The sequence below is a fragment of the Photinus pyralis genome, unplaced genomic scaffold (genome assembly GCF_008802855.1).
Source record: "Photinus pyralis isolate 1611_PpyrPB1 unplaced genomic scaffold, Ppyr1.3 Ppyr1.4_LG7, whole genome shotgun sequence".
NCBI classification, from domain to species: domain Eukaryota; kingdom Metazoa; phylum Arthropoda; class Insecta; order Coleoptera; family Lampyridae; genus Photinus; species Photinus pyralis.
Window position 1 is genome coordinate 43407175 of NW_022170738.1, and position 23473 is coordinate 43430647.

Sequence of the window (23473 nt, forward strand, 5' to 3'; positions counted from 1 at the left end):
TGAATGTTTTAAATCAAGTAGGAGGTTCCACCTTCGTCACGGCGCGCAAGCAGGAGGTTATCAATGTAACGTTAGGCTCCTTTTCAATAGCCCACGAATTAGAGGGCATCTGAGAAGCCGGCCGCGCTTTCGGAACATAGGCACATTCGTTTCCAACTAAACTCTTCCGCACTCTGAACGGGGACGGAGCGTATACACAGGGATACACGGACGATCTCGCGATCGTCATAACTTGAAAGTTTCCAAACTCCATGAAAGAACTCATGCAGAGGAATTGAACAGGTGGATAGGTGGTACAGTAGCCATGGCCTTTCCGTCAACCCTGAAAAGACCGAGGTTGTTCCATTTACGAATATAGAAGTAGAGCGCGACCTCGATGGACCCACTCTTCTTGGACGTCAACTACTGATGGGTCTGACCAGGTCAGTGAAATATTTGGGAGTCATCATAGAGACTCCCGTTTGACCTGGAAATGGCACGACAGGAGGCAGCTGCGCAAGGTACAAAGACTCGCATGTCTGGGAGTCACTGGAGCCATGAAAACCACTCCAACTTTGACCCTGCGAAGGCGCTTCTTTGAGCCTTTAGGGTTAGCTGTGGAGGCAGAGAGGCTCGGAAGGCTTCCATACGGCTCAATGATTGGGACGAGTGGAAGGATCGGCGGGGTCTCTTGGACACAGGCGGGTCTGGGAGGATACCATCAGATTCAGGGTCAAGATTAAAACCCATCATTCATTAGCGGATAGGTTCGCTAGATCGGGCCGTCCTGACTCATTCACCGACCGATCCGCTAATGAGTGCAGGCGCGGACCTGTCAGGGTAGGGTTGTGAATGCGCTCATCTGATAGGTGCCAGCGCTATGAACTACCGAATTCAAAAAGAACGAACTAAATATATTGAAAACCGTAGAAGTAGTTGCGGCCGCGGACGGAAGGACAGAGACGGAAAATGCGCTAATAAATGATGCTTATGAGACTTTAGTCAGGTATCATAACATAGTCTATCATAATTGGACTAACCGCCAAAGCAACTTTTACCTTTTTAGAAAATATGGAAGCCATATCAAAGAGTCCATATTACTGCACTCTCGTACAGGATTCGTGTAATGTGTGTGCTGATGTGGACGAGTCGGGAGTCGAGTGTGCGCTCGTATAGTCCCTTAAGATTGGGTGACCAGTCAATTCCAGGTTCAGTGACAACAAGCAACCGGACTCTGGCAGGTCGTATCCTTTATTGAGAGGAACAGGCTCTAAACCTGGTTGCGAAAGAAAGAGGGTAGCCTTTTAGGAGTGCCTAAGTGCTTGCTGGTTGGGCTCCCCCAAAAAGCCTGTTCCCATTTTCCAAAATTTCAGCTATTAGCACCATTAGAGAGAATATTGCTACAAAATTTCAGCCAAATCGGTCTACTTTTTACAGGTTATACACGTAATTCACTATCATCTCTACCAAATTTCAACCAAAAAAAATCATGCCCCACATTTTTTAAAACCCACTTTTTTGTACTCCCGAGACCTTGAAACGTAGGTAAAGATCCGGTGAAATCTCAAAATTGAAATTCATTAACCTCCCAGCCAAAGAATAATATGTTTAGTTACACTTTGTCCCAACTCTTATTGGCGAGGTGACGAATAAAGGAAGAACGATATGGTGAAAAGACTGATATAATGTAGTGCTAGTGTCCCAGATGGCAATCTAAAAGATTTCATGTGACCATTAAAGTGGGAGACCTCATATAATAAAAGAACATGGTGGTCCTGATGCTGGAAAGTGAGCAGAATTGGCAGATAATTTCAGATCTAATCTACCTATTAAATGGAGGTCAGAGCAAAGAATACTATTATTAGTTATTCTTTGGTCAGAGTAAGAACTTGTGATAACCAGTTGTGTTGGTAAATTATGGTAATGGTATACGCTGGCGTCGGTTTAACATGGGCGAGACATGGGGGGGGGGGGGTTATAATCCTCAATTTTTTAAGTAATGATAGAACTACAAAAATGTTCGAAACCATACACATATTAAGGATAATTGTTATAACCTAAACTCTAAAGTAGGTAATCGATGTAAAGAATAAAACGCCATTATCAGTACAAGATTTATAGCAATGTTTTGTTACGTATACGGCACTAAATTTGCGTATTTAGTAAATTGGCATTTCGATATGCGCTAAACAAAATGTTCTTTTAAACATATACGAAGTACCTATACCCTCCAATACAGCACTGGATGATAACCAGTTACTTAAGGAAGTGGGTGCAACCTCAACACTCCCTCTGTAGACAGTCCAAGATGGAGCGGTGCAAGGGAGGAGAAAAAAAGGATGCTTACAAAATACCTAGTCCAAATCTGAATCATTACTAGTCCATTAATTAAAGTATAAACTCATGGTTACGGTTTTTGCATGTTTTTTATAAGCTTTCAATGTAATGGTTATATGTATATAGCAAACTGATAACAGAGCACACTTTGTCAGACGAAACTTGTAGATGTGCTTAAAGTTTACAATAGCAAATGTACCAGTACAAAAGTACACAAACTTCCAAGATACATCTAATAACGTGTACATTATTGGCAAGCTGCTAGTGATAAAGCGGCATTGGAAAGTAATATACAACAAAGAAGTGAGACGTGTCGAAATTTTATTTTATCAGTATCACACCGAAACAATATTTCAAAAATTGCTTATAAGTATTTCTTAACAAATAAAGAAAAACTGATTTGTCATCACTTACTTAAATAAGTAATGTTACAGTTGAATTCAATTACAGGCACAAATCTTTACCCAGGTACTTCACGTGTGGCGTTAAATAACTTACCAATTCGCAATAAATTAAATTAAATTATTAAATACAATTGAAAAATACTGTAACTCCTCTGACTCTGTGCACTAATGATGTCTAAAAATGATCTACTTTTTAAAACATCTTGATTACAGAAAAATAATTATTTATGTATAGTCTATGTTTAACCCTATTTACACAAATCTACGTTACTAAAAAACAAAGAATTATTGGAAATAAGAATCAGGCGGGCTGAGTTGTCCTCGAGTGCTTTGGTGTTTAATGCAAACTTGACCAAAGTCCATGTCGCTATTAAGTAAAAAATGCCCCATCAGTACATCAGTTAACGAGCGAACTCAGCCTGTTATAAGTAAGTACATTCAGTAAATGTAACTACATTATTAAATCACAATAAAATAAAAAGTACAACAAACTAAAAAATTTGCCACACTATTAGTGACCGTTGGTTAGTGTGTTGTTTCCCTCCATATCATTGGCGTGACCATTTATTTTCTCTCTTTTCGGATCTTCGGTAATGTGGCCGTTTTGTTTTATAAAATACTTTTGGGCGTCGTTTGGTCCTAAACATTTCAATTACAAACGGATACAAATTAATGTCCTCCACTAACAGAAAAAAATAGTATTATTGCTAATGATGAACAGCAGTAAATTAAAGGAAAAAAAAGTAAGTACAAGAAAAGGACAAATTTGTTCATCACCCCTCCTCTTATTTTTTTGTTATTATTTGTAGTTAGCAACAAATTCTGTTTTTTTTTCTCAATTGTATAAGGAATAATTTCACATAATTATTTGAGAAATAATTATTTATGCATACTAATACGTAAAACCTGCATGGATCCACAGTCCTCTGCTCCTCTCACGTTTATAATTAGCAACAATTGTAGGAAAAAAACAATTTTAAGTGGTGGGTCTATTTTGATAATTGTTAATCTCACACTGCTATCTTTTGGTAAGTACTCAAGCTCAAATTTTGTTGGGGTGGGTCCAGTAAACTCCACTAACTTTGTTGTTAATTTGCTGCTGTTTGTATAAGCAACCAATATGTAAAGAATTCTTTTACTGTTAGTGGCGGAGCGATCTTAATGGTCACGTGGATTTACTTACCTGCGATTGAGCCGCAGAATTTTTTCGAATTCTTCCAATCTTCACGTAGTGATAAGTTAAACATAGAATAATGCGGATTTCCGGTAACCTCCTTTTCGATCTTCAAAAATACTGGTAAGCGTTCGCACAAAATGCTCTCGTTTAAGGCTGTGTAAGTCTCGAGTAACATCAAACCCTTACACCTGTTGGTACATTGCGGTAAGTCTGGACTAAGTCGCATTTGCAATAGTTACCTGGGATGGCTGGGCGATTGATAAATGTCGAGTTGGAAATATTGATTGTTAACGAGAAAGCATCTCCTTTTCTTGTAAATCGTAAAGTGTGAACTGTCTTTCTGTGCCAGAAGATTGATATAGTCGCGGTGAGTTAGTTGAGTTTTAACTTCAACGACCTGTCCCAATTTCAATGGCCGCCTTACAGTATGTATATAACTGAAGTGACCTACAAATATTAATAGGATTGTTAATGTAAAAGTTGCGGGATTAGTAAAGAAAATGAAATACACAAGCTCAACACTTCAATATATTTCTTATTTCTTCCAATCTCAATTACAGGTAACGAATTCGGTGTATCTTCCTACCTGCCTGTCCCCTTTTCCGTAGACGCACTTGGTTCGGCGGCTCCGACTGCAGGTAGTTGTGGACGACTTCAAAGTCCTGAAAGGACGGAAATATCGAGTCCTCCGGTAACGGTCCGCCAACCAAAAATTTGAGTTTCCTCGAGTTGGTGAGCAGTCGATCCCCGGTATCAATGCCCAATCTTTGACATACGGAACCGATCATGCGCCTCATCTTCCCTTCAAAATCGGTCGAATTGTCTATCACATCAAAGTAGGGGTGGCCGACCCAGGCGGCGGCGGCGTGTTGGTCCAACTCGCGCGCGGAGTCGACGCCCTCGGAACGACAGGCGTGATCCTAAAAAACGAAGAAAATCACCCATTATTATTAGATTTTAATAGGTTTGAATGAGTACGAGCAGATAAAGTGAAACAGATGATTGTGCATTATAATGACATCTGTCACTCTTATTCAAAATGGGATGCAGAGCACGAAATAAAATGAAATTCGAAACAGAATACATTATTATTTCCATGGAAACGAAAAGAGAACCTTGCTATTTTGGACGTAGAAGTTGTATGGCTTCTTCTATAAAAAGCTAATTCACTTTGTCAATCGTGAATTAACATTTTTCACTCGATGGTTAAAACATCCCTTTATCGTCTTGTATGATCAATAACTATTATTTTAGATTATTAAAAAATTATTATTGTTATAAACATTTTGTTTATATATAACGCAAATTACTCAGCAAACAACTTTGGTGCAGTACGATAGGCCAATTTGCCATTTAATGAGCAATAAACTCCGCCCATGCTCCAAAATCTTTCACAGATTGCGACACAAAATTATAACGGATGGATTTGGGAGAAGGAAGTAGTAGTTCTTTTTTTTCATTAGAAAAATGCCTACATGCGTTTCAGACTTGTTAAAGTGATCAGAAAAAACGCTAGAACCCTTTGAAAGGCCTTTAAATTTTCTCATGCACCGAAAAGTACTCTTGTGTAACTTGAGAACGTTTTAAGTTCATTGCTGAGCTTTCAAACCCTTTCCAAGACTATGTGAGGATACAACGGAAAGAGGCTATAACCCAACAACCTACAAAATAGCGGAAAGATTTAGGGGAGACTGAAAAATTAAAGTTTCTTGCATTCCAGAATCGTCATAGGCACTTCTCAGAGCATGCTCAACTTATGAAGCTGCAAAAAGTCCCCCCCCCCCCACCTATCCATAGGGCATATAAAACCGTGAAACTAATCTAGATAGCTTTGAAAGCCTAGAACGTCTGGAAGGGGATTGGTCAATCAGAAAGGTGCTTGATCAATCTGCAAAAAAGTTGGTGTTTCTCTCAAAAGCACTGATAAATAAGATCTGCCTTTTTAGATCACTCTAGACTCGCGTAGTCCAGAATGGACCTAGGAATTTTTGAAAAAAGCTTTGAAGTTTCTCGTGCTAAAAAAGATAAATGGGTTCCAGAACCTCTTAGATGTTCTCCAAACCATTTTATAACTCTTCTACCACTTTTAAGAGCATTTCCAGAGTTCCCTGTCTATTCCCAGAATGTTCTACGTTTGTCTATTTCTGAAAAAGACTCAGATATCTCGGGAAAGCATCAAAACACTCTGGAAGAATGTGGAAATCGTCTAGACAGTTTTGCACAAGAACGCTCTGAAATCCACGTTCTGAAAAAGGCATATGCATAGAGGAAGACTTTGAAAAACCCTTGGAAGTCATAGCAAGTGCATTTTTGCGTCTTTCCAGAGACCATGGATTCCCAAGCTTTTCTGAAGCATCGTCCCCTTATGGAACAAAGAAATAGCTACCGCCCCCTCTAGTCGTTTAATCATAAGTCAGTTACTTTTGAATGACTTTTAAGTACCCCGACACTGATAATAGTCTTCTTACATTCCTGCAAAACCACCCCCCCCCCCTCGCGACATTACCATCCATTGTTGGTTTTCTACAAACTTCACTAAATCGTTGGTGGAGTCCCCAGGGCAGTGTCAAGGTAAGTTGTTTATGTTTTCCGAGCGGCACCAGAGGTCACTTACGCAATTACTGCTGAACGCCCCAAACCGCCCCCCTCGTAGTAGTACAAAAGAACGTTGTACACGCCCGCAGATCTGCTACTAAAACAGCAATCCAGCAAAATACCGAAATTATTCTTTAAGCCTTGTCATGGTTGTGGGGCTTGAGTGGTTCAATGATCAAAGGGGCGTGTACTGCTAGGCTCGAACCGGTGTGACCGCCCCAAGTGAGTATCCAGACTAAAGACAACACCCTTGTCTTTGTACAGCGTGAGGCGGCCAACGGATCCTGGTGGTTGAGTTACTTGAAGTGGCGACAACACACTACTGTGGCCGGAATTTCGCTTAAGACGGGAGGGCGAGGTTAGTTGACTCAACACCGACCCAATCGTAAACGAAGAAGGGCAGACCCACGAACTGGACTGGACTGCTGATCAAACAGTTGCATAGAGGTAGAAATGGCGCTAGCATGGGCGCGGCCATGATGTGCACGTTTTAGTTATTTTCTAGGGGAATTTTCCTAGTGCGCAAGTTTTTGAGACTATTGCAGCCTTGGAAAATGACATGTGTCACAGTAATTTGTTTAGAAAACGTGAGGTTAATGCTTATTAGTTGATTTGAATTTCGCGCCAAATGAGTGCACATCATGGCTGCCCCATGTAGGTGTCATTTGTCAATTCAGCAAGTTCGTCGGCAGACCACAACCCTAACCAAAGGCTGGTGTCAATAAGGTTGGACTACCTCGCAGTAGCTACACGCACGCTGCTGAAAGGCAACTCTAAAGTCACTAAATATAGCAAGTACCGCAATCTATTGGGCTCGTGTGTTAGAGAGAGAACGCATGATTTTTGCCAAAAATGGCGGAAGTTACCAGATTCTAGTAAGTTTAATGTTAGGGATTGTTCCACCTGTTTGGAGATATCTGTATATATTTTTATAAAACATGACAGTACTATGAAGTTAGGTTATAAAAAATTACAGCTATTCAGATTTTACCTATTTGTCAATTTTTTTAAGTTGGCAGCAAATTTGCCCAAAAATGGCGGATGATTGCGGTACTTCTATATCTAGTGACTTTAGGCAACTCAAAGTAGCACTTTGTTTTATCGACTAGTGTTTTGTTTGTTTGGGAAAATTCCTGTCAAAAGTAACAGTAGGCCAGTGAACCGATTGTCTCCAGGCGCAGCCATTAACCACCTTATAATGAGTAACCCTTGAGCTTGACCTTATTGCGTCCTACTAAAAACCTTCAGTTTTCCCAGACAATTCACTAACATGTACATTTTGAGTTTGGGAAGGTCCCACAATTCAAAAACCAAACACGTAACGTACCTCAGTCGAATAGAAATCTTCCGCGCCTCTAGCTGCTGTAACCATATGAACTATCTGATTGTACCTATTGTCTCTCAGTTCCACATTGTTCCAGTTATTCTCACGCATCATCCGTTCCCACGTCTCCTTCGATACGACTAAACGAAAAAAAAATCGGTTAGCGACTGGTACCGCGCGTTCGTCCAAACTTGAGACTTACAAGCCGAAGGATCCATCGCACCCCGATCGCATATGATTAGACAATTTCGGCTGCACGTGTTCGCCAGCGCGAAGTAGGTGTCCTCGATCTGCAGCATCGTTTTCAGCAAATTTTCTTGGAATTGATATACTGCAATAGAAAAAGTTTGATTGGCTTAATCTCACAATTTACAAGCTGTAAAGTGATAAGTCTATTTTGATACATTGCTGGGTGGGTATAATTAAAACGGGGGGGAAGAGATAAGGGACGTCTAGCGTTGAGGAAAATTCCTGGCGGTAAATTAAGATTGATTGCCCATTACCCTCGCGTGTTTGAAGACAATAAAATTACAAAGATTACGTAAGAATACCAATCGTTTAGGATCAATTCATGTCCCTGCTTTAAAATTGAAATTACCTACTGTTGTCGAGCATTAATGCTTGGAAAAAGTGACCTAGTGAAGGTTATTTTTAAAACAATTCTTATCAGTGGAGAAACTTTCTAACGGGAATTCCAACTAGACTACAGTGTATAGATGAGACTGAAGGTTATTTGTAATTAGCGCTAGATTAATTGATGAATGATCTACGAGGAGGTCGATACCGCTTACCGTTCCGCGTTTTTTTTGAACACGCTACCGCTATACACCTTTTGCATGTGTAGTCGTCCATTTTTGAACATTCTAAAATTCACTCTATTAGTGATATGGGGAAATTGCAGAAATATGGAAAAATAACAGGATAAGCTTTGTTGAAAATAGAACGCATTGCATGTATTTTACAATGAACAAAAATGTCATTGAGTCAACTATTTTGCATAGATACATTTAGAACATCCTGTAGCACATCCCCTAACTAGATTAGTCACTAAATATAGAAAGTACGACAATCCATTGGGCTCGTGTGTTAGAGAGAGAACGCATGATTTTTGCCCAAAAATGGCGGAAGTTACCAGATTCTGGTAACTTTAATGTTAGGGATTGTTCCACCTGTTTGGAGATATCTGTTAAATTTTTATAAAACATGACAGTACTATGAAGTTAGGTTATAAAAAATTACAGCTATTCAGATTTTATTTGTCAATTTTTTAAAGTTGGCAGCAAATTTGCCCAAAAATGGCGGATGATTGCGGTACTTTCTATATCTAGTGACTTTAAACTAGATAATTTTTGAGACCATCTAGTGGTTGCCAGAAAAATCTCTGTCAAAATTTTTGAACCCGAAGCAAGTCGCAGTCGATGTCGTTCTGTAAGCGGCGTTTAACTGAAACTATGCATACTTTTTATACTATAAGTTTCAAAAATTCGAGTACAGGGTGTAACATTTTCTGTGTCACCAAAACCTTTGCCTTTACAAGCATGATTTAACGCATGCGCAAATATAAAATTTACATTTCTGGCGAGTAATTTAGCAATTTGTTGCTTTAAAGAAGCACTCGCGATGCATTGCACTTGATTTTTGAATTAGTAAAAACTGAAACAACTGAATCTACCGACCACTCAATTTTGGCCAACGTAAAAACAACGCCCAGTTTTAGGCCAGGAGCTGTGCTGTGACAAACCGCTACTAAAAAAACCACTTCTGTTAACATTTCAGAAAAGTCCTAGTTGACTGCAGATTTTTTGAAGTGTGTTTTCAATCCGCTTTTGTTAGAATCATCATTTCATGTTAGAAAACCAGAGGCATCAAGCTGAAATTATCTAAAATATATATCCAAACGTATTTACGCGAATGGGGAACTGTTGAATCTTTTCGAGGTAAAGTTATTTTCATAGGATTCCTTATTTGTTTAACATGTTTCTTTTTAGGTGATGCCATATGATTTATTTTAATTATCTATATTTCTTTTATCTATATCGCAATCTGAAACCCATTTGGGGTACGTTTGAAGTGTGTTTTCAATCCGCTTTTGTAAGATTCATCAATTCAAATTTCAAATACGCAAGTGGTTCTTCGCATGCGCAATCTATTTTTTTGACATGTTTCCAATTCACTTTTATAAGGAAGAACCCCGCCCTACTTCAGTGCTACCTATTTTTACCACCCGCACATTAGTAAGGGTGCTATTGCATTGGGGTAAACCCGCCCCACTTCTATGACGGAAATACACGTCTTGAATCACCAGGAATCCGAATCAAACAAAATCTCGATGATGTCAGTCTGTCTGTACTCTCACTTCCTGCGAAGCGGCTGAACCGATTAGAACCAAATTTGGTATTCTTAGACATGAAAGAAAGAGCTGAAAAGTTTTTAGGCAGAACGTGTATTCGCAGGTGTATTGGTGGTATTTGTGCTACACAGAAAATTTTGTCTTTTATTTATGGTCCGACAGAGGATGAAAAAACGGCCCTTGGACAATTCTTCAACCACAACAATAATTTTGCTGAAGAACAATTTGGCTTCTGTGTGAACAGTGTTCGACTCTATGAGCCGCGATATATATTTCTTGCGAAAATGGAACACTGGTTTCCATGGCTCAACTTCAAATTAAATATCGTCCTATCCACAAAACAGAACACAAGTCAACATCAACATTCCCTCAGTCAAATTGTAAAACGTGGAGTGCCCCAAGGATCACTTCTGGTTGGTTTCAACAGGATGGTGCACCCGCGCACAACGCCCTGATCGGACAAATTTCTTGAAAAATGTAAAATTTGTCCAATGTTGAATGTGACATCTCAGAAGCCTTCTTCTAAAAAACCCAGTATACCAGAAATTTCTTAAATATGTCTTTCATTCAATAAATTGTACCTTAACTTATCTTATGGCCCTGATATGCACTTCAAAACAACATATTTTATTTGTTTAAGAAGCCTTTTACGGTATCCAATCTACGTACTTTAAATTTGTTGTCTGTGTGGTCAAAGGGGGCTTATATTTTTTAATTATAACCCCTAGTTTTTACTACATATTCTTAAAGAAATACTTTTTTTTAAATATCATAAATAACATAAAATAAAAAAAACATGATCAGACTAGGAAAATTATAAACTCAACTATTTTCCTTAATTTGAGTTTTTCTTTTTAATTTGATTATGTAATATAGGTTTTTTATGCTGCTACACCCAAAAAAGTGTAATCTTTAAGAATATGCAATGAAAATTGGTGGTTGCTATTTAAAAAAAGTATGCCCCCCTTTGACCGTGCAGAGGTACGCCACTGACCTCAAATTCAAAGTACGTAGATTGGTAGCAATTGTTTTATAATTTTGGATACCATCAAAAGCGTCTATTAAAAAAATGTTGTTTTGAAGATCGATTGAGTGTTCCAAACATTTTCACCCTGTATATAACTGTGCATAGGAAGCACACTACCTGCAAGCTTAAAAAAAATCTGTCCAAAAAAAGAAAGTTGGGTCTGCGCATGCGCTATCTATTTTTTTACACGTACACATAAATGGCCCCAAGTTAAATAAATTTATTATATGCCTTAAAAAAAGAACCATGTCTGTTAACAGGGCAAATTTTCTTTGCATTCAACGGTTTCCTCAATCACATTGGAGTTTAGACCAAGATTTTGGGTCCCTATAGTCCAAAATGGTCGTCAAAACTGAGCAAATTTTTGGCTAATCAAGAATCAAAATGCAACAAACGTATAGAATATACAAGCACCATAAACGGTAAAAATTTAAAATTGTGAGCGAAAACAATCGATTTATAGGGGAATTTTTCGAAAGAAAAAAATCCCCTTATATGATGGTTTTGTCCATTGGTTCCTCGCCCAACTCGAGAACGAAAAGAGACAGAAACCTTCCCCGATCGATTTCTACGAGGTTCAAGGATCAGTGCTCGGATCAGTGTTATTGAATATGAGCCAGATTAAAAGTCTGGTTTCCGAATGCGAGCATCTTGCATCTTTTTGCAGACCATGAGAGTATTTGGCAATCGACAAATCCGAAAGACCTCATCTTCATCGAGGAAGAGCTTGTTCCATACCGTTTCCGCACTATAACAAATTCGTCCCTTCCAATCTTATTGTGACAAAAGGGTAACAAAAATGAAAAAAATTGATCACCCCATGCAAATTAAATGTTATCAGCACTTAAATAAATAATTTACAGGAAATCACACGTAGGGGTCAATGCGAGATAGCTTGTCTAGACAAATAAACAAAGTAAACAATTTTTAAACTTGTACAGAGTAGATTATTTTTTATCAAACGAAGTACGAGATGGTTTAAACGAAATAATGATTATACAAGGTGTAACAAATCAAAATGTCAACAAAAGGTATTAAATTTGTTTCTTCTTTTCCTCGTGCACCATCACAGATCCACGGTTTGATCTAGGTCTTCGGTTTTGTAAAATTTTTACTAAAGCAAAATGGCGCGCCCTTAATTCGGGTACTTATGACTTATTAAAAATATGCAACTGTTTTCTATGGACGTGCCACAAGGTTCAATATTAGGCCCTACATTATTTTCTATTTTACGGCGTCATTGGTTTTTCCTTTTTGAACCCCAAAACTGATACCGCCCTAGGAAAGCGTTCTATATTGATGAATATGCGGCTCAAAGGACCACAAAAGTTTTGAGCAACAATGCAAAACTAAGGACGATTAGATCTACAATTTGTTTACGATCAAATTTGTTATCTAACAGTTCCAGTATTTGCGTAGAAGCTATATTCGAGCACGCCCAATCCATAAATGCGAGCAAAGTAAAAATAGGGCGCTGCTCGGTTTTTCGGATACCCATAGATGGTCGGGATCGGCCCTCCCGTCTTAGTGTTAATGTCACCAAGCCGCTAAACAAAGCTAAAATGGTGCGTCGAAATAAAGCCTCTTGGACGCTTACCAAAAATGCCTATTTTTAGCAAATTAAACCTTTTATCTCGAATTAAACAGAAGCGGGTCGCAAAGCTCACCGCGTGATTACGTAAAATTATATTCATAATTGTCGAGAAGCCTTACAAAATGAAAATCGCGCGCGACCAAACGTCATTTTCTAGAAAACAATAACGTGACATCGCTCTATAATTGGACACACTGTCATGTGGATAATCACATGCTTCAATTATGCAAATTTTTCTTGTCCAAACACACCTTCGCATTTTTGGAAGACGACCAAAATTTTATTATTCGAAATTTCGCGAGGGCTCGATCAAATAAGAATTGATTGTCGCAGGAATTTTAAGATTCGAACGACATTTTCAAGGTTAATAATCGATGACCCTCGTACGTAATACGAATGAACTTTCACAATTAACGCTGTGTGCGCGCGATAAAAAAAAAGAAAAACGCGCAGTTTAATTACTTTCACTGCGTTCGAACAAATTTCTGTACTACTCTTTGAATTCTTGGTCGTCGCCGAATGAAATATGGGACATATAAATTACACAAATAATAGTGGGTCTAAAATAGATTATCATTATGCAGGTCCTGGTTCTGTTCGCAATTTGGGTCGTCTGTAAAATATGTCTAATATTAAAAAAACATTCCCCTAAATAAGATTATGGTGAGAAGTCATTCACCTCACCGGCGTGATGGGGGTTCCCCAAGGACCCATAGCAGGCCCTCTACTTTTCTTCTGTGATGGTGGTTCCCCGAATTGGAGACTAAGAAGACAATTGCGTGCAAGATCGAAACAAATTTATATTAAAATTGTCCGTTACGAAACATATAATTATTTTTGGTTTGCATAATGCCTATTGTTGGTAGACAGTTTGACAATGACCTTAAACCTCGTTGCTGTCTACTGACCGTGAGATGTGAGAAAACAATCGCGAAAGGCAAGATTCGCTATGATATATGAGAGGAACATTGCAGTTAAATAGACAGTCCAGATCTCATATTTACAAAGTTTTCGTTTACCCTGAAAAGAATACACGAAAATTCAAAGAACGATCATAGTTTGGCACCAAATTCGGTTTTCGCGAAAAAAGGCTAAACATCCACGCCAATTTCTGGCAACATAGGTTTCCTCATACTTTTTAAAATCGTAGTTATGTGTCTAGATTTTCGAGACGGTCTATTTCGAGATCCAAAGGTCACTCCACTACCCGAAAATACAAAATGGGCGTGACGAGTAAAAAATTTGAATTGGAGAATGCCGCGTCCGCCGCTATAAATACACGTGGACTATTTCCATTTGTCTTCGCTTAATGGCACGATAAACATCTCAAGATCGCAATAAAATTTTGGCAAAATATCGATCTTGTCAATCCCAATTTTGTCCATATCTTACGCAACATTTTATAAATACCGCAGCACATTACAATTTAAATGATTCATAAACGTTACTATTCATTTGCCGATTAATTGATGACCTTAAATATGACAGATCGATTGCGAAACGACGGAATAGTACACGATACCACAAATCAATCATACTGAAAGAAAAGAGCTACTTTCGGCTTTAGACACGCATACTTCTTTACATCCCGACGGGATGTCGTGCGGATTTTTTACGACGTCACACGCCAGTGGAATTGCCGGAAACATGTGACATTCTTACGAAATTCATATCTTTTGCGTAAAGAGATAAGAATTTATAATCTGACATTGACCATATGATTAAAGTCGTAATCTGTACTTAAATATAATTAAACGATGCAAAAATGGGCAATGAAGTATGTACAAACAATAATGGAGTAAAAAAAATTGTGTGGAACCCTCAAGTGTAGACATTTCAGTTATGAGGGTTGCCTAAACAGTATGTTCTTTTTTTGTTACTAATGTTGACATTCTACTTTTAAAAGTCGCGGAAACGCGTCTCTTCAGTGTACAAAACAGATCAAATATGAAAAACTTGGGACCCACAACTGATCCCTGTGGAACACACCATACACCATATCGTACTAATGATTCGGACCCTTTTTTTTAAATAAAAGTAAAATGAGTGCCCTATTTTGAATTTCGAATAACTAAAGAAATTAATTCATGCAAAGAAAAAATGTTTCATGTTTTAAAAATTGTTTTTAATGCAGTTAATGTCTACTTAATGCATGTTTAATGAAGTATATGAAAATTGAATGCAGCCGATAACAGTTTAATGTCATTTTAATACAATTAATTTATGTAATCATTTTAATGTGGAAAGAAGAAAGGGCAGATCCAAAAAATTGTGTGCTTAAAGACGTAAATTTTGAGATTTTGGGGCCCTAAACGACCCATTCTGCATTTTTATCACCTTAGAAAAATCATTTGGTCCCCTCCAACACAAGAATATTATATCTCTGGTCAGATCAATTCGTCCAAGGAAGAAAGGCCAAAAAAGAGTGTTAGAACCAGGGTTAGAACTTTTACACATCTAGCTGACAACATTAGTTAAGTATGCTTTATAATACGGGCCGTATTATGGCAATCGTTGCCATTTTGATTTCAATAAAAAGCGGGAAATTTGAATTTTAGTGGCTACACAATTGAGTCGACATCAGAATGAGGCATTTGTGTGCCCCTCTCAAATACGAAATTTACTATCCAGTGCCCAATGACGAATTTTGACCACCTATATCTTGAAAAAGGAGATCTCGGAATATTTCGAAAATTCTACAGTACAAGTACTAAGGTTGATTTTGATGCCAATTTGTTTATTTTAATGGAACACGTGTATTTACACGTTAATTAGATACAGGAATTTAGAAATTTCAATCCGGCCAATTGAGTAAGTGTAAATGTTACAGTAAACGTTATCGAAATCAGTCGTGTGAGGTGTCCCTGGAGACGTTCTAATTTTTCCAGATGTTTCTAAGTTGTCCCCAATTTTTGTGATGACCTGAGGCCGAGAAATAAATTAAAGAAGTTTTAATTTTTTAATGTAGATGACCAAATACACTGTGTAGCCGAATTTTATAAAAAGTAAAGCCGTTATTTAGAGGGGATCTTTCTTCCATTTAATCTGGTAGTTACCCAACAGTGCAACTTAAGGGTAAGCCGCAAAGGTGTTTCTATATTATATCATGATATAATGCAATTATTTTAATTTTTTTTAATTTTAATTAATTTTAAATAAATTGTGCGCAGTGGCCTAACAAAAAAAAGGGGGAGTTGAGGCAACCATCTCCGAATAAGCCTACAGAGGCGTGTTCTTTAAAGACTTACAAGTGTCCTATTATGAGTTTTTCTAATATTTTAAGAAATTAACTAAACCCGGCAAAATTCAGTGGCGTAACAAGACGAGTGAAGATGAAACAACCGTCTCCGCAAATCTATACAGGTGTCTTATTTAAGAGGAAAAAGAAGACATGTCCGATTTGCAATCCAGGTGTTTTTTTTTGTAAAAAGATGGTTCAGGATCCACTACTGATCCCCATGTTACCACTAAGGATTACATTTCTGTGCAAAAAACAAGTGAGATACAACCAAATATGATTCAGGACGCCTGTGGAGCAAACTATACCATAGTTACCATTAATGATGATGTTTATAGTCAGCAGATGGCATTCTACTCTCAATAGCGGCAAAAACTTAACGCTTCACTGCATAAAACAGGTCAGAAACAAAAAAGATATGATTTAGGACACAAGAATGACCCTTGCAGACCACACAGTTACCACTAATGGTGATGTCAGCAGATGGCATTTTACTCTCGGAAGCAGCAAAAATTTAACGCTTCTGTGCATAAATAAAACAGGTCAGAAACAAAAAAAAAGACATAATTTAGGACCCAAGAATGATCCTTGTGGAGCACACTATACCATAGTTATTACTATGTTATTTTACCCTTACCGCCAACCTAAATGTAATGCTTCAGTGCAGAAAACAAGTTAGATACAATGAAAATGATTCAGATCCTTAAAATCATATGAAAATAGCTACATTTTCTAAACAGCTGACCTTGATAACTTGATCGGATCTCTACGAAAAAACAATAATTTTGCGGAGTATTTTGAATATAAAAGTGAAACAAAACAATATGGTTGAAATCTGGCAACACTGTCTTAAGCTTATAAGTACAGCTTACATTTGCTGCAAAACCAAACTTAGTGACTTCATTCGATCTGTATGTAAAAAAAATTTTCTATTGTGAAAAAAACGTCAAAATTGTGGGTTTTTAATTATTTTGTGGACTGTTTCTAGTATAAAAATGAAATATCGCGACATGTGGCTCTGTTCAAAAGCTGTAAATCAATATCGCCGATTTGAATTATATCTAGAAACGGTCATAATAATTCAAAAATCCGTAAACAAGCGCTATTTTTGCAATGAAATTGTTTCTTCATAATAATCCGCTCACCCAGACCAGTTTTACAGGTAACTGTTGCCAGATTTTAACTACATCACTTTGTTTCATTTTTACACTTGAAAAAGTTATAGTAATTTAAAAAAAAAAACCAATTTTGGTGTTTTTTTACAAAAAAATTGTTTGGACCCCTAAATCGTTGACAAATTTTGGTTTGGTCCCAAAAAAACCCCAAAACATGCCCCAAGACTGATCCCTGTGGAGCACACTACACCATTGCCATTAAGCTGACAAAAAAAACCTGATTTGGGACTAGTTCAAATGTTCATATTTATAATCACCTGTTAGCATTTTATTCTTAACAACAGCTACACCATAGTCACCTTGATATTTGAGGGTTAGGTGAGTCCATTGAAATAACTTTCAACCACTACACCTAAGAAAGTGTATCAGTATCTTGATTATGTTTCTATGCGCCTTCAGAACCTCCATATTTTGGTATCAGAAGAACAAAAAGTGCAAGTCGGAAGAATCCATTGTTTTTTTAGAAACTTTTTGTTACTATCGCAATAGTCGCCATTTTTGTTTCAATAAAAGGTGGGAAATTTGAATTTTAATTTCAATTATCTTGTCAGTGACAAACGATATAGAGTACCCAGGTTCCTGTGCATGGAAAAAAACATGCAATTAAGAAATTGAAGTCCAAGGCAAACATTGCATTGATAAAGTGCCAAGTACTAAACCCTATTATTCATTTTGTAATTACTTAGCGTTTTAATTTAATTTGAGTATCATTTTCAAATGCGATATACACCGCTCTATGGCAAAACAATTAAGAATCGCCTTTGTTTATTCATTTATAAATGGATAAACAAAGTTATCACTAACTGTGCCAATTTTTTTTGCATATGTGGTTGTAACAAAGACTGGAATACACAAAATTAATTATGTTTTGGGTATTTTCTTCATTGTTAAACGAGTTGTTAAATGTTATGGGATTCTTCACTTATGTTAGTGATAAAATTTATTTTTAAAAAAAATTACAATTTCTTTGTTTTTGTTCTGCAGATGAACATATTTAAAAAATACTACCTACCTCATACTAGTTCAGTAAATTAAATTTTTTTTCGCAATAAACTTATTGCTTGTATACTTAAAACCTAGCTGGAAGGAGGCCTTTATTATTGATTCATTGACATTATATAACATAAAACCTAGTGGTACACCATGAGTAAAATTTAAAAAAAATTCTGTATAGCTCATGATCAAATAAAAACAAATCGACTAGAGTCAATGACATAACATAAATATTATTGAAATACATTGCTCGGTTATCTAAATTAATCACTTTTTTTTCTAATACTCGTGTCAGCAATTGATTACAATTGGATTGGCCTTATAAGCAATTGGTTTCGAGCAATTATTACGCACAACTATCAGCACTATATCGAATAAAGTTTAGGTCTACTCTTCAATTTAACACGGTAGTTAGCAGTGCCACTCACGGGTAAACCGCATAGGTGTTTCTATATATAAAATGCTATAGTCATAATTAACTCGAAATCGGGTAATAATCACAGATTAGATATTTAATAGGAACTCGTGGTCGCATATAAATTTTAAATGAGAAGTAGGTAACGATAACAACAACCAATATTTTTGATGTTTTTACAATCGTTTGGCAAATTTTGAGGAAACCCGGGCCAAACGAAACAATATTTTAAATAGCCTATCCACGCAAACAAATAAGTTTATTTTAAGTAATAAACATAGAGTTGTTATGATTGTTGTAATAACGAAAGGCTTACCTTGTTCGTCGTTGAGATCGCTGAATTTGATTCCACCACTGCAAAACAACGAAAACATTTAAGCGAATCGTATAGTTACAGAATGAAGTAAAAAAAATTTGCCGAACTGACTTGCTTATTATTTAAAAATTTTCATTTGATGAGATTTGCATTATACTTAAATAAAATATACCTACCTGAGCAGCACGGAGGCCGTCTCAGGCACGCGGAATACCTGCAAACAAGGGATGCAGTTCCAAATAATGCTTAAAGCCTACCCATATCCCCACAAAAATTTCGCTCAAATTACCAAAACCAGTTAAGTGTAATCTCGAAATTAAAGACTGCGTCTCTTACCTTCCATCCCAAATTTTCGAAAAACGTGCAGAGGCGAGATTGTCCCGTAGTTTTACCGCCACATGGCCCTAAAATTACAAAGGTATTAATTAGGAACATCATCAGTTTAAAAGGCTTTAGCGGACGGCTTACTTACCCCCTGTAAGTACTAATTTATAAACTTTCTTATTATCGTTGTTGCTCTCCATTCTGAACCGGGAAACGAAATAATTTGGAAAAATAAATTATTAATAATTTATTACACTAATAATGGAATAATAAGAAACATTATAAAAAATATATTGAGGAACCCATCGCCGTAGGTATTTTTAATTTGCGCGCAAAGCGATTTACCACGCGTTCACGAGATAAAACTCGCTCACCACCCTCCGACGGCGAAAATAATGGATCGAAAATGTCATCGGAAAGTCCCACCACGAGCTGGAAAAGTCACTAGAAATGGTAGGGGGTTTGGGGACTTTTTCGTTTCGTCACCAAACATCCCACAGTAACGCAAAAGGAGCGACACTTTAGACTTTAAGATCTTGAATCTAATCAATTGGTTAAAATTCAAAATCTGTCCAATGAAATTAATCAATTTTCTCAGATTAAATAAACATTGTACAATCTAGCCCACGTATTATTAGCATTGTGCGTATTCTGCACCTAAATGCCTAAAACTAGGCAACCCGCACAACAGATTTTCGTACGACACACGCACAAATAAAATAGGGTATTTTATCTGTGATACGGGGTTCCCATTCAAAACAAACCACCGACTGTAAGGCCGCCGTTGTTTTTATTTCCTTAGGTAGTTGTGCTTTAGATATGTGCAGTGCAGGCACCCATCGGCTTCGGTCGCCATCCCCTCGTGTTCAAATTCTGAAATCCAGACTGGTAACTTCTCAATCAAAAGTTATAGACTAGAAACCAATTTCGAAAGAAAATTCAAAGGGCTGTAACTTTTGAACTAGGAGCCCAATCTTGGAACTGTTCGAAATTATGGATTCTACAGGTCACATTCTATAAGAAAATTTTTTTTCCGGTTCGATCTGAGACAATTTTTTTTTCGGGGCTCAAAAAAAGGCAGTGTATAACCTTCCCTTTTACCAAAAATCAACTGCACCAAAATTTCTCGGGAAAACACTTTTTCTTATTAATTTTGGTGCGTAGAATCCAAAACGATTCGTACTTTTTCGATCAGACTTCTCAATCAAAAGTTATTGACTAGAAACCAATTTCGAAAAAAAATTCAAAGGGCTGTAACTTTTGAACTAGTAGCCCAATCTTGGAACTGTTTGAAATTATGGATTCTACAGGCCACATTCTAAAAGAAAATTTTTTTCCGGTTCGATCTGAGACAATTTTTTTTTTCGGGGCTCAGAAAAAGGCAGCTTCCTTTTTTACCAAAAATCGACTGCATCAAAATTTCTCGGGAAAACACTTTTTCTTATTAATTTTGGTGCGTAGAACCCAAAACAATTCGTACTTTTTCGATCAGACTTCTCAATCAAAAGTTATAGACTAGAAACCAATTTCGAAAGAAAAATCAAAGGGCTGTAACTTTTGAACTAGTAGCCCAATCTTGGAACTGTTTGAAATTATGGATTCTACAGGCCACATTCTATAAGAACATTTTTCCGGATCGATTTGAGACAAATTTTTGTTCGGGGCTCAAAAAAAGGCAGTGTATAACCTTCCTTTTTTACAAAAAATCGACTGCACCAAAATTTCTCGGGAAATCACTTTTTCTTATTAATTTTGGTGCGTAGAATCCAAAACAATTCGTACTTTTTCGATCAGACTTCTGTGGTAGCGACGAAAGTCGTTGCCGTGGACCAACCTACCTAGTCAAGGTGTTAGCAACCCTGCCGAGGACTACGTGACACTGGGGTACAGCGTCGATAACCGTGCCCCTTGGATACTGGGCTACCTCCTTCGGGAAGCGGCTGGCAGCCAAGCCCTGGATACGTGGCGCTGTCCATGTGAGACCTCATTACTCGTGGGAATTGTATGGACGATTTCAAACCACAGAAACCCTTTCTGGACTCCTCCATCAAAAGGGGGTCCGGTAACGGAGCAGGTTCCTCGAGAGTAAAGCCCCCGAGGCGGATTCTGCGCCAAAGCCTAAGGCGGTGGGGGTGTCTGGGCCGGCGGTCCAGGAGGACACCCCGACGTCAGGGATCAAAGCGTCTCAGATCGGAGGGATGCACTATCCAGGGTCCTGGTTCAAGGCAGCCCAAGAAGAAGCACTCTAAGCTGCAGATCCACGACGAACCTATGGGCAAGTCGCTGGCTGTGGGGCCATAATAAGGGTGGCCTTTGTTTCGGGGTCGCAGTGAACATCACTGACCCTCAGTCGAAGTGAATTACGGATGCATTGAATACAGTTGTTAACGAGATGGGTGAGGGGGCATTCTCACGGCTGGCACTCTGGCAGACTTCCGCTGGAATCGGCATGGCGCCATTGTAGTCGAATGCGAAGACCAGTGGTCCTGGACTGGGCTGGTTGGAGAGGACTGTCGCTCTTATTAGGCCCTGGAATGGAGCGCCCCAGAATGTGTAGAGGCACGTTTCTAGGGTAACTAAGGTGATGGCTGTGTTATACGGGCTCGTGAACTAGAAAGCGCCTCTTACCCAATGCCGCATATGTTTGGCGCCGAAAAAGTGCAATAAATCATTTGAACTACTTTCAATACCAAGAAATTACCAGAAAGTAAAGAGTACAAGTAGCTCAATTCATCTATTGCTTACCAATTTAAAGATTCAAATAGTAGCAGGTGTGCAATACGGCTCTTGGTCAAGAATTAGTCATGTTTTAGTTCTTCTTAAAAAGAATAATTTTAGGCGCTTTGATTTTAGGTGAAATGTACCATCATTCATTTTTTGCGCGCCAAGTTTCCATTTCCATGAACAAACATAACCACAAAATTGTCAAAAACCGTGGGGAAGTATGTCCGACGAAAATCTAAGAGAAGTTGTAAATGGTGCAATGTTACCACAATATAATGGAAAAAGGGTGAGCATTACTGGTCTCGTGACAAAAGTGAATCCCAACGGTATCACCTTTGATATTAGAGCCACCGATGATTCTATAGTGAAGGTGAACCTTCGAAAACCTCATAGCGGTAATTTAGAAGGGCATGTGGAGGTATGTATAGTATCAATTCAATTTTTTACTGATCTTCAATATTTAGGTTCACGGTACGGCAGTATCCGGATCTACAGTTATATGCGATGAGCTTATTGAATATCCGTCCGAAGCATCGGATGACTTTGATGCTACCAGCCACAATACGCTATGCCAGTTACTACAATCTGTTCCGAATCTGTGGAAAACTACAGCCTAATGCTTTACTGTGTAATTTAATAAAAATGTGATCATAAAAAACCTGTGCTTACTTAATTCTTTATAGAACAATAAATTTAAAAAGGAATCTTAAAAATAGCTCTATGTTCTATGTATATATTTGAATTAGTGAGCCGGCACTATTGCAGTAATTACAGAATGTTTTCTTTTTGGGTTCAATTGCAATCCTAAATCCCTGATTTTAAGTTGAGAAAACTTTAAATCAGAATCAATAATTGTGTTGCCAGATCTGATAATCACTTATAAAGGAGAAGTGAGACAATTATAGGAGATTAAGAAATACCTAATATAGGAGACATATATTTTATTCCAGAACTTATTACATCCATTAGGTATAATAATATAAGAACGAAAGCAGACTTTGTCCATAGGTGGCAATTGCTCCAAAAGCAAAATACTCTCCCAACCTTGCAGCTGGCCCAAGAACAAGTGCGGTTACAAAATCATAGGTAATAAGTCTCGGCAGTAATTTGTATCAGGAGAATATATGGGTAGAAATTTCTTCTACTGGTACATAGAGAATCCCAGAGATGGCTATGAAGAGACTAAATAAAGGATAACATGAAATCTTGTTGGAATTAAACTATTCATAAATAATGAATTGCAGTTACATGCAGTGAGAGCAAGATGACAGGATAACATAAGTGAAAGAACTGAACTTAAGAATGCACAGAAAGTAGGTAGCTATACCATTATTTAGTTATAAAAATCGTTGGATGAAGACTGAAAATATAGATCTCTGCTCTAAACAGACTATTATCTTTGGCCACCAAGCGAACATAACCAAGAGATTTTTCCCTAACCACAGAATGTCTTTAAACTTTGTATCAGGAGAATATATCTAAGGATTAACACATAGTCTTT

The 23473-nt window shown here is 37.7% G+C and overlaps 2 protein-coding genes across 4 annotated transcripts; one reads left to right on the forward strand and one right to left on the reverse strand.

Moving 5' to 3' along the window:
* Positions 1 to 2617: 2617 nt before the first annotated feature.
* Positions 2618 to 19656, reverse strand: LOC116175713 (TRPL translocation defect protein 14). 2 transcript variants are annotated; one of them, XM_031493969.1, is made up of 10 exons: positions 19397 to 19656; positions 19261 to 19328; positions 19101 to 19138; positions 18925 to 18962; positions 8019 to 8147; positions 7820 to 7956; positions 4484 to 4817; positions 4137 to 4344; positions 3904 to 4085; positions 2618 to 3359 (listed from the first exon to the last, which is right to left on the reverse strand). In XM_031493969.1, the coding sequence occupies exons 1-10, from the start codon at positions 19446 to 19448 to the stop codon at positions 3232 to 3234; spliced, it is 1314 nt and encodes a 437-aa protein (XP_031349829.1). In that variant the 5' UTR covers positions 19449 to 19656; the 3' UTR covers positions 2618 to 3231. The 2 variants fall into 2 exon arrangements, with proteins under 2 accessions (XP_031349829.1, XP_031349830.1); XM_031493970.1 differs by lacking the exon at positions 19101 to 19138.
* Positions 19657 to 22116: 2460 nt separating this feature from the next.
* On the forward strand, positions 22117 to 22685 carry LOC116175564 (replication protein A 14 kDa subunit-like). 2 transcript variants are annotated; one of them, XM_031493739.1, is made up of 3 exons: positions 22117 to 22258; positions 22318 to 22390; positions 22437 to 22685. In XM_031493739.1, the coding sequence occupies exons 1-3, from the start codon at positions 22224 to 22226 to the stop codon at positions 22587 to 22589; spliced, it is 261 nt and encodes an 86-aa protein (XP_031349599.1). In that variant the 5' UTR covers positions 22117 to 22223; the 3' UTR covers positions 22590 to 22685. The 2 variants fall into 2 exon arrangements, with proteins under 2 accessions (XP_031349599.1, XP_031349598.1); XM_031493738.1 differs by having other exon boundaries at positions 22131 to 22390.
* Positions 22686 to 23473: the final 788 nt, after the last annotated feature.

What these genes read in the sequence shown, in the direction of transcription:
- LOC116175564 (XM_031493738.1), top strand. Translation starts at nt 22,193, where the DNA reads ATGTCCGACGAAAATCTAAGAGAAGTTGTAAATGGTGCAATGTTACCA. An exon ending in ATTTAGAAGGGCATGTGGAG is followed by an intron (nt 22,391 to 22,436) that starts GTATGTATAGTA and finishes TTCAATATTTAG; the next exon opens with GTTCACGGTACGGCAGTATC.
- LOC116175713 (XM_031493969.1), bottom strand. Translation starts at nt 19,448, where the DNA reads ATGGAGAGCAACAACGATAATAAGAAAGTTTATAAATTAGTACTTACA. An exon ending in TGCGATGGATCCTTCGGCTT is followed by an intron (nt 7,957 to 8,018) that starts GTAAGTCTCAAG and finishes TTTTTCGTTTAG; the next exon opens with TCGTATCGAAGGAGACGTGG. An exon ending in ATTCTGCGGCTCAATCGCAG is followed by an intron (nt 3,360 to 3,903) that starts GTAAGTAAATCC and finishes TGAAATGTTTAG; the next exon opens with GACCAAACGACGCCCAAAAG.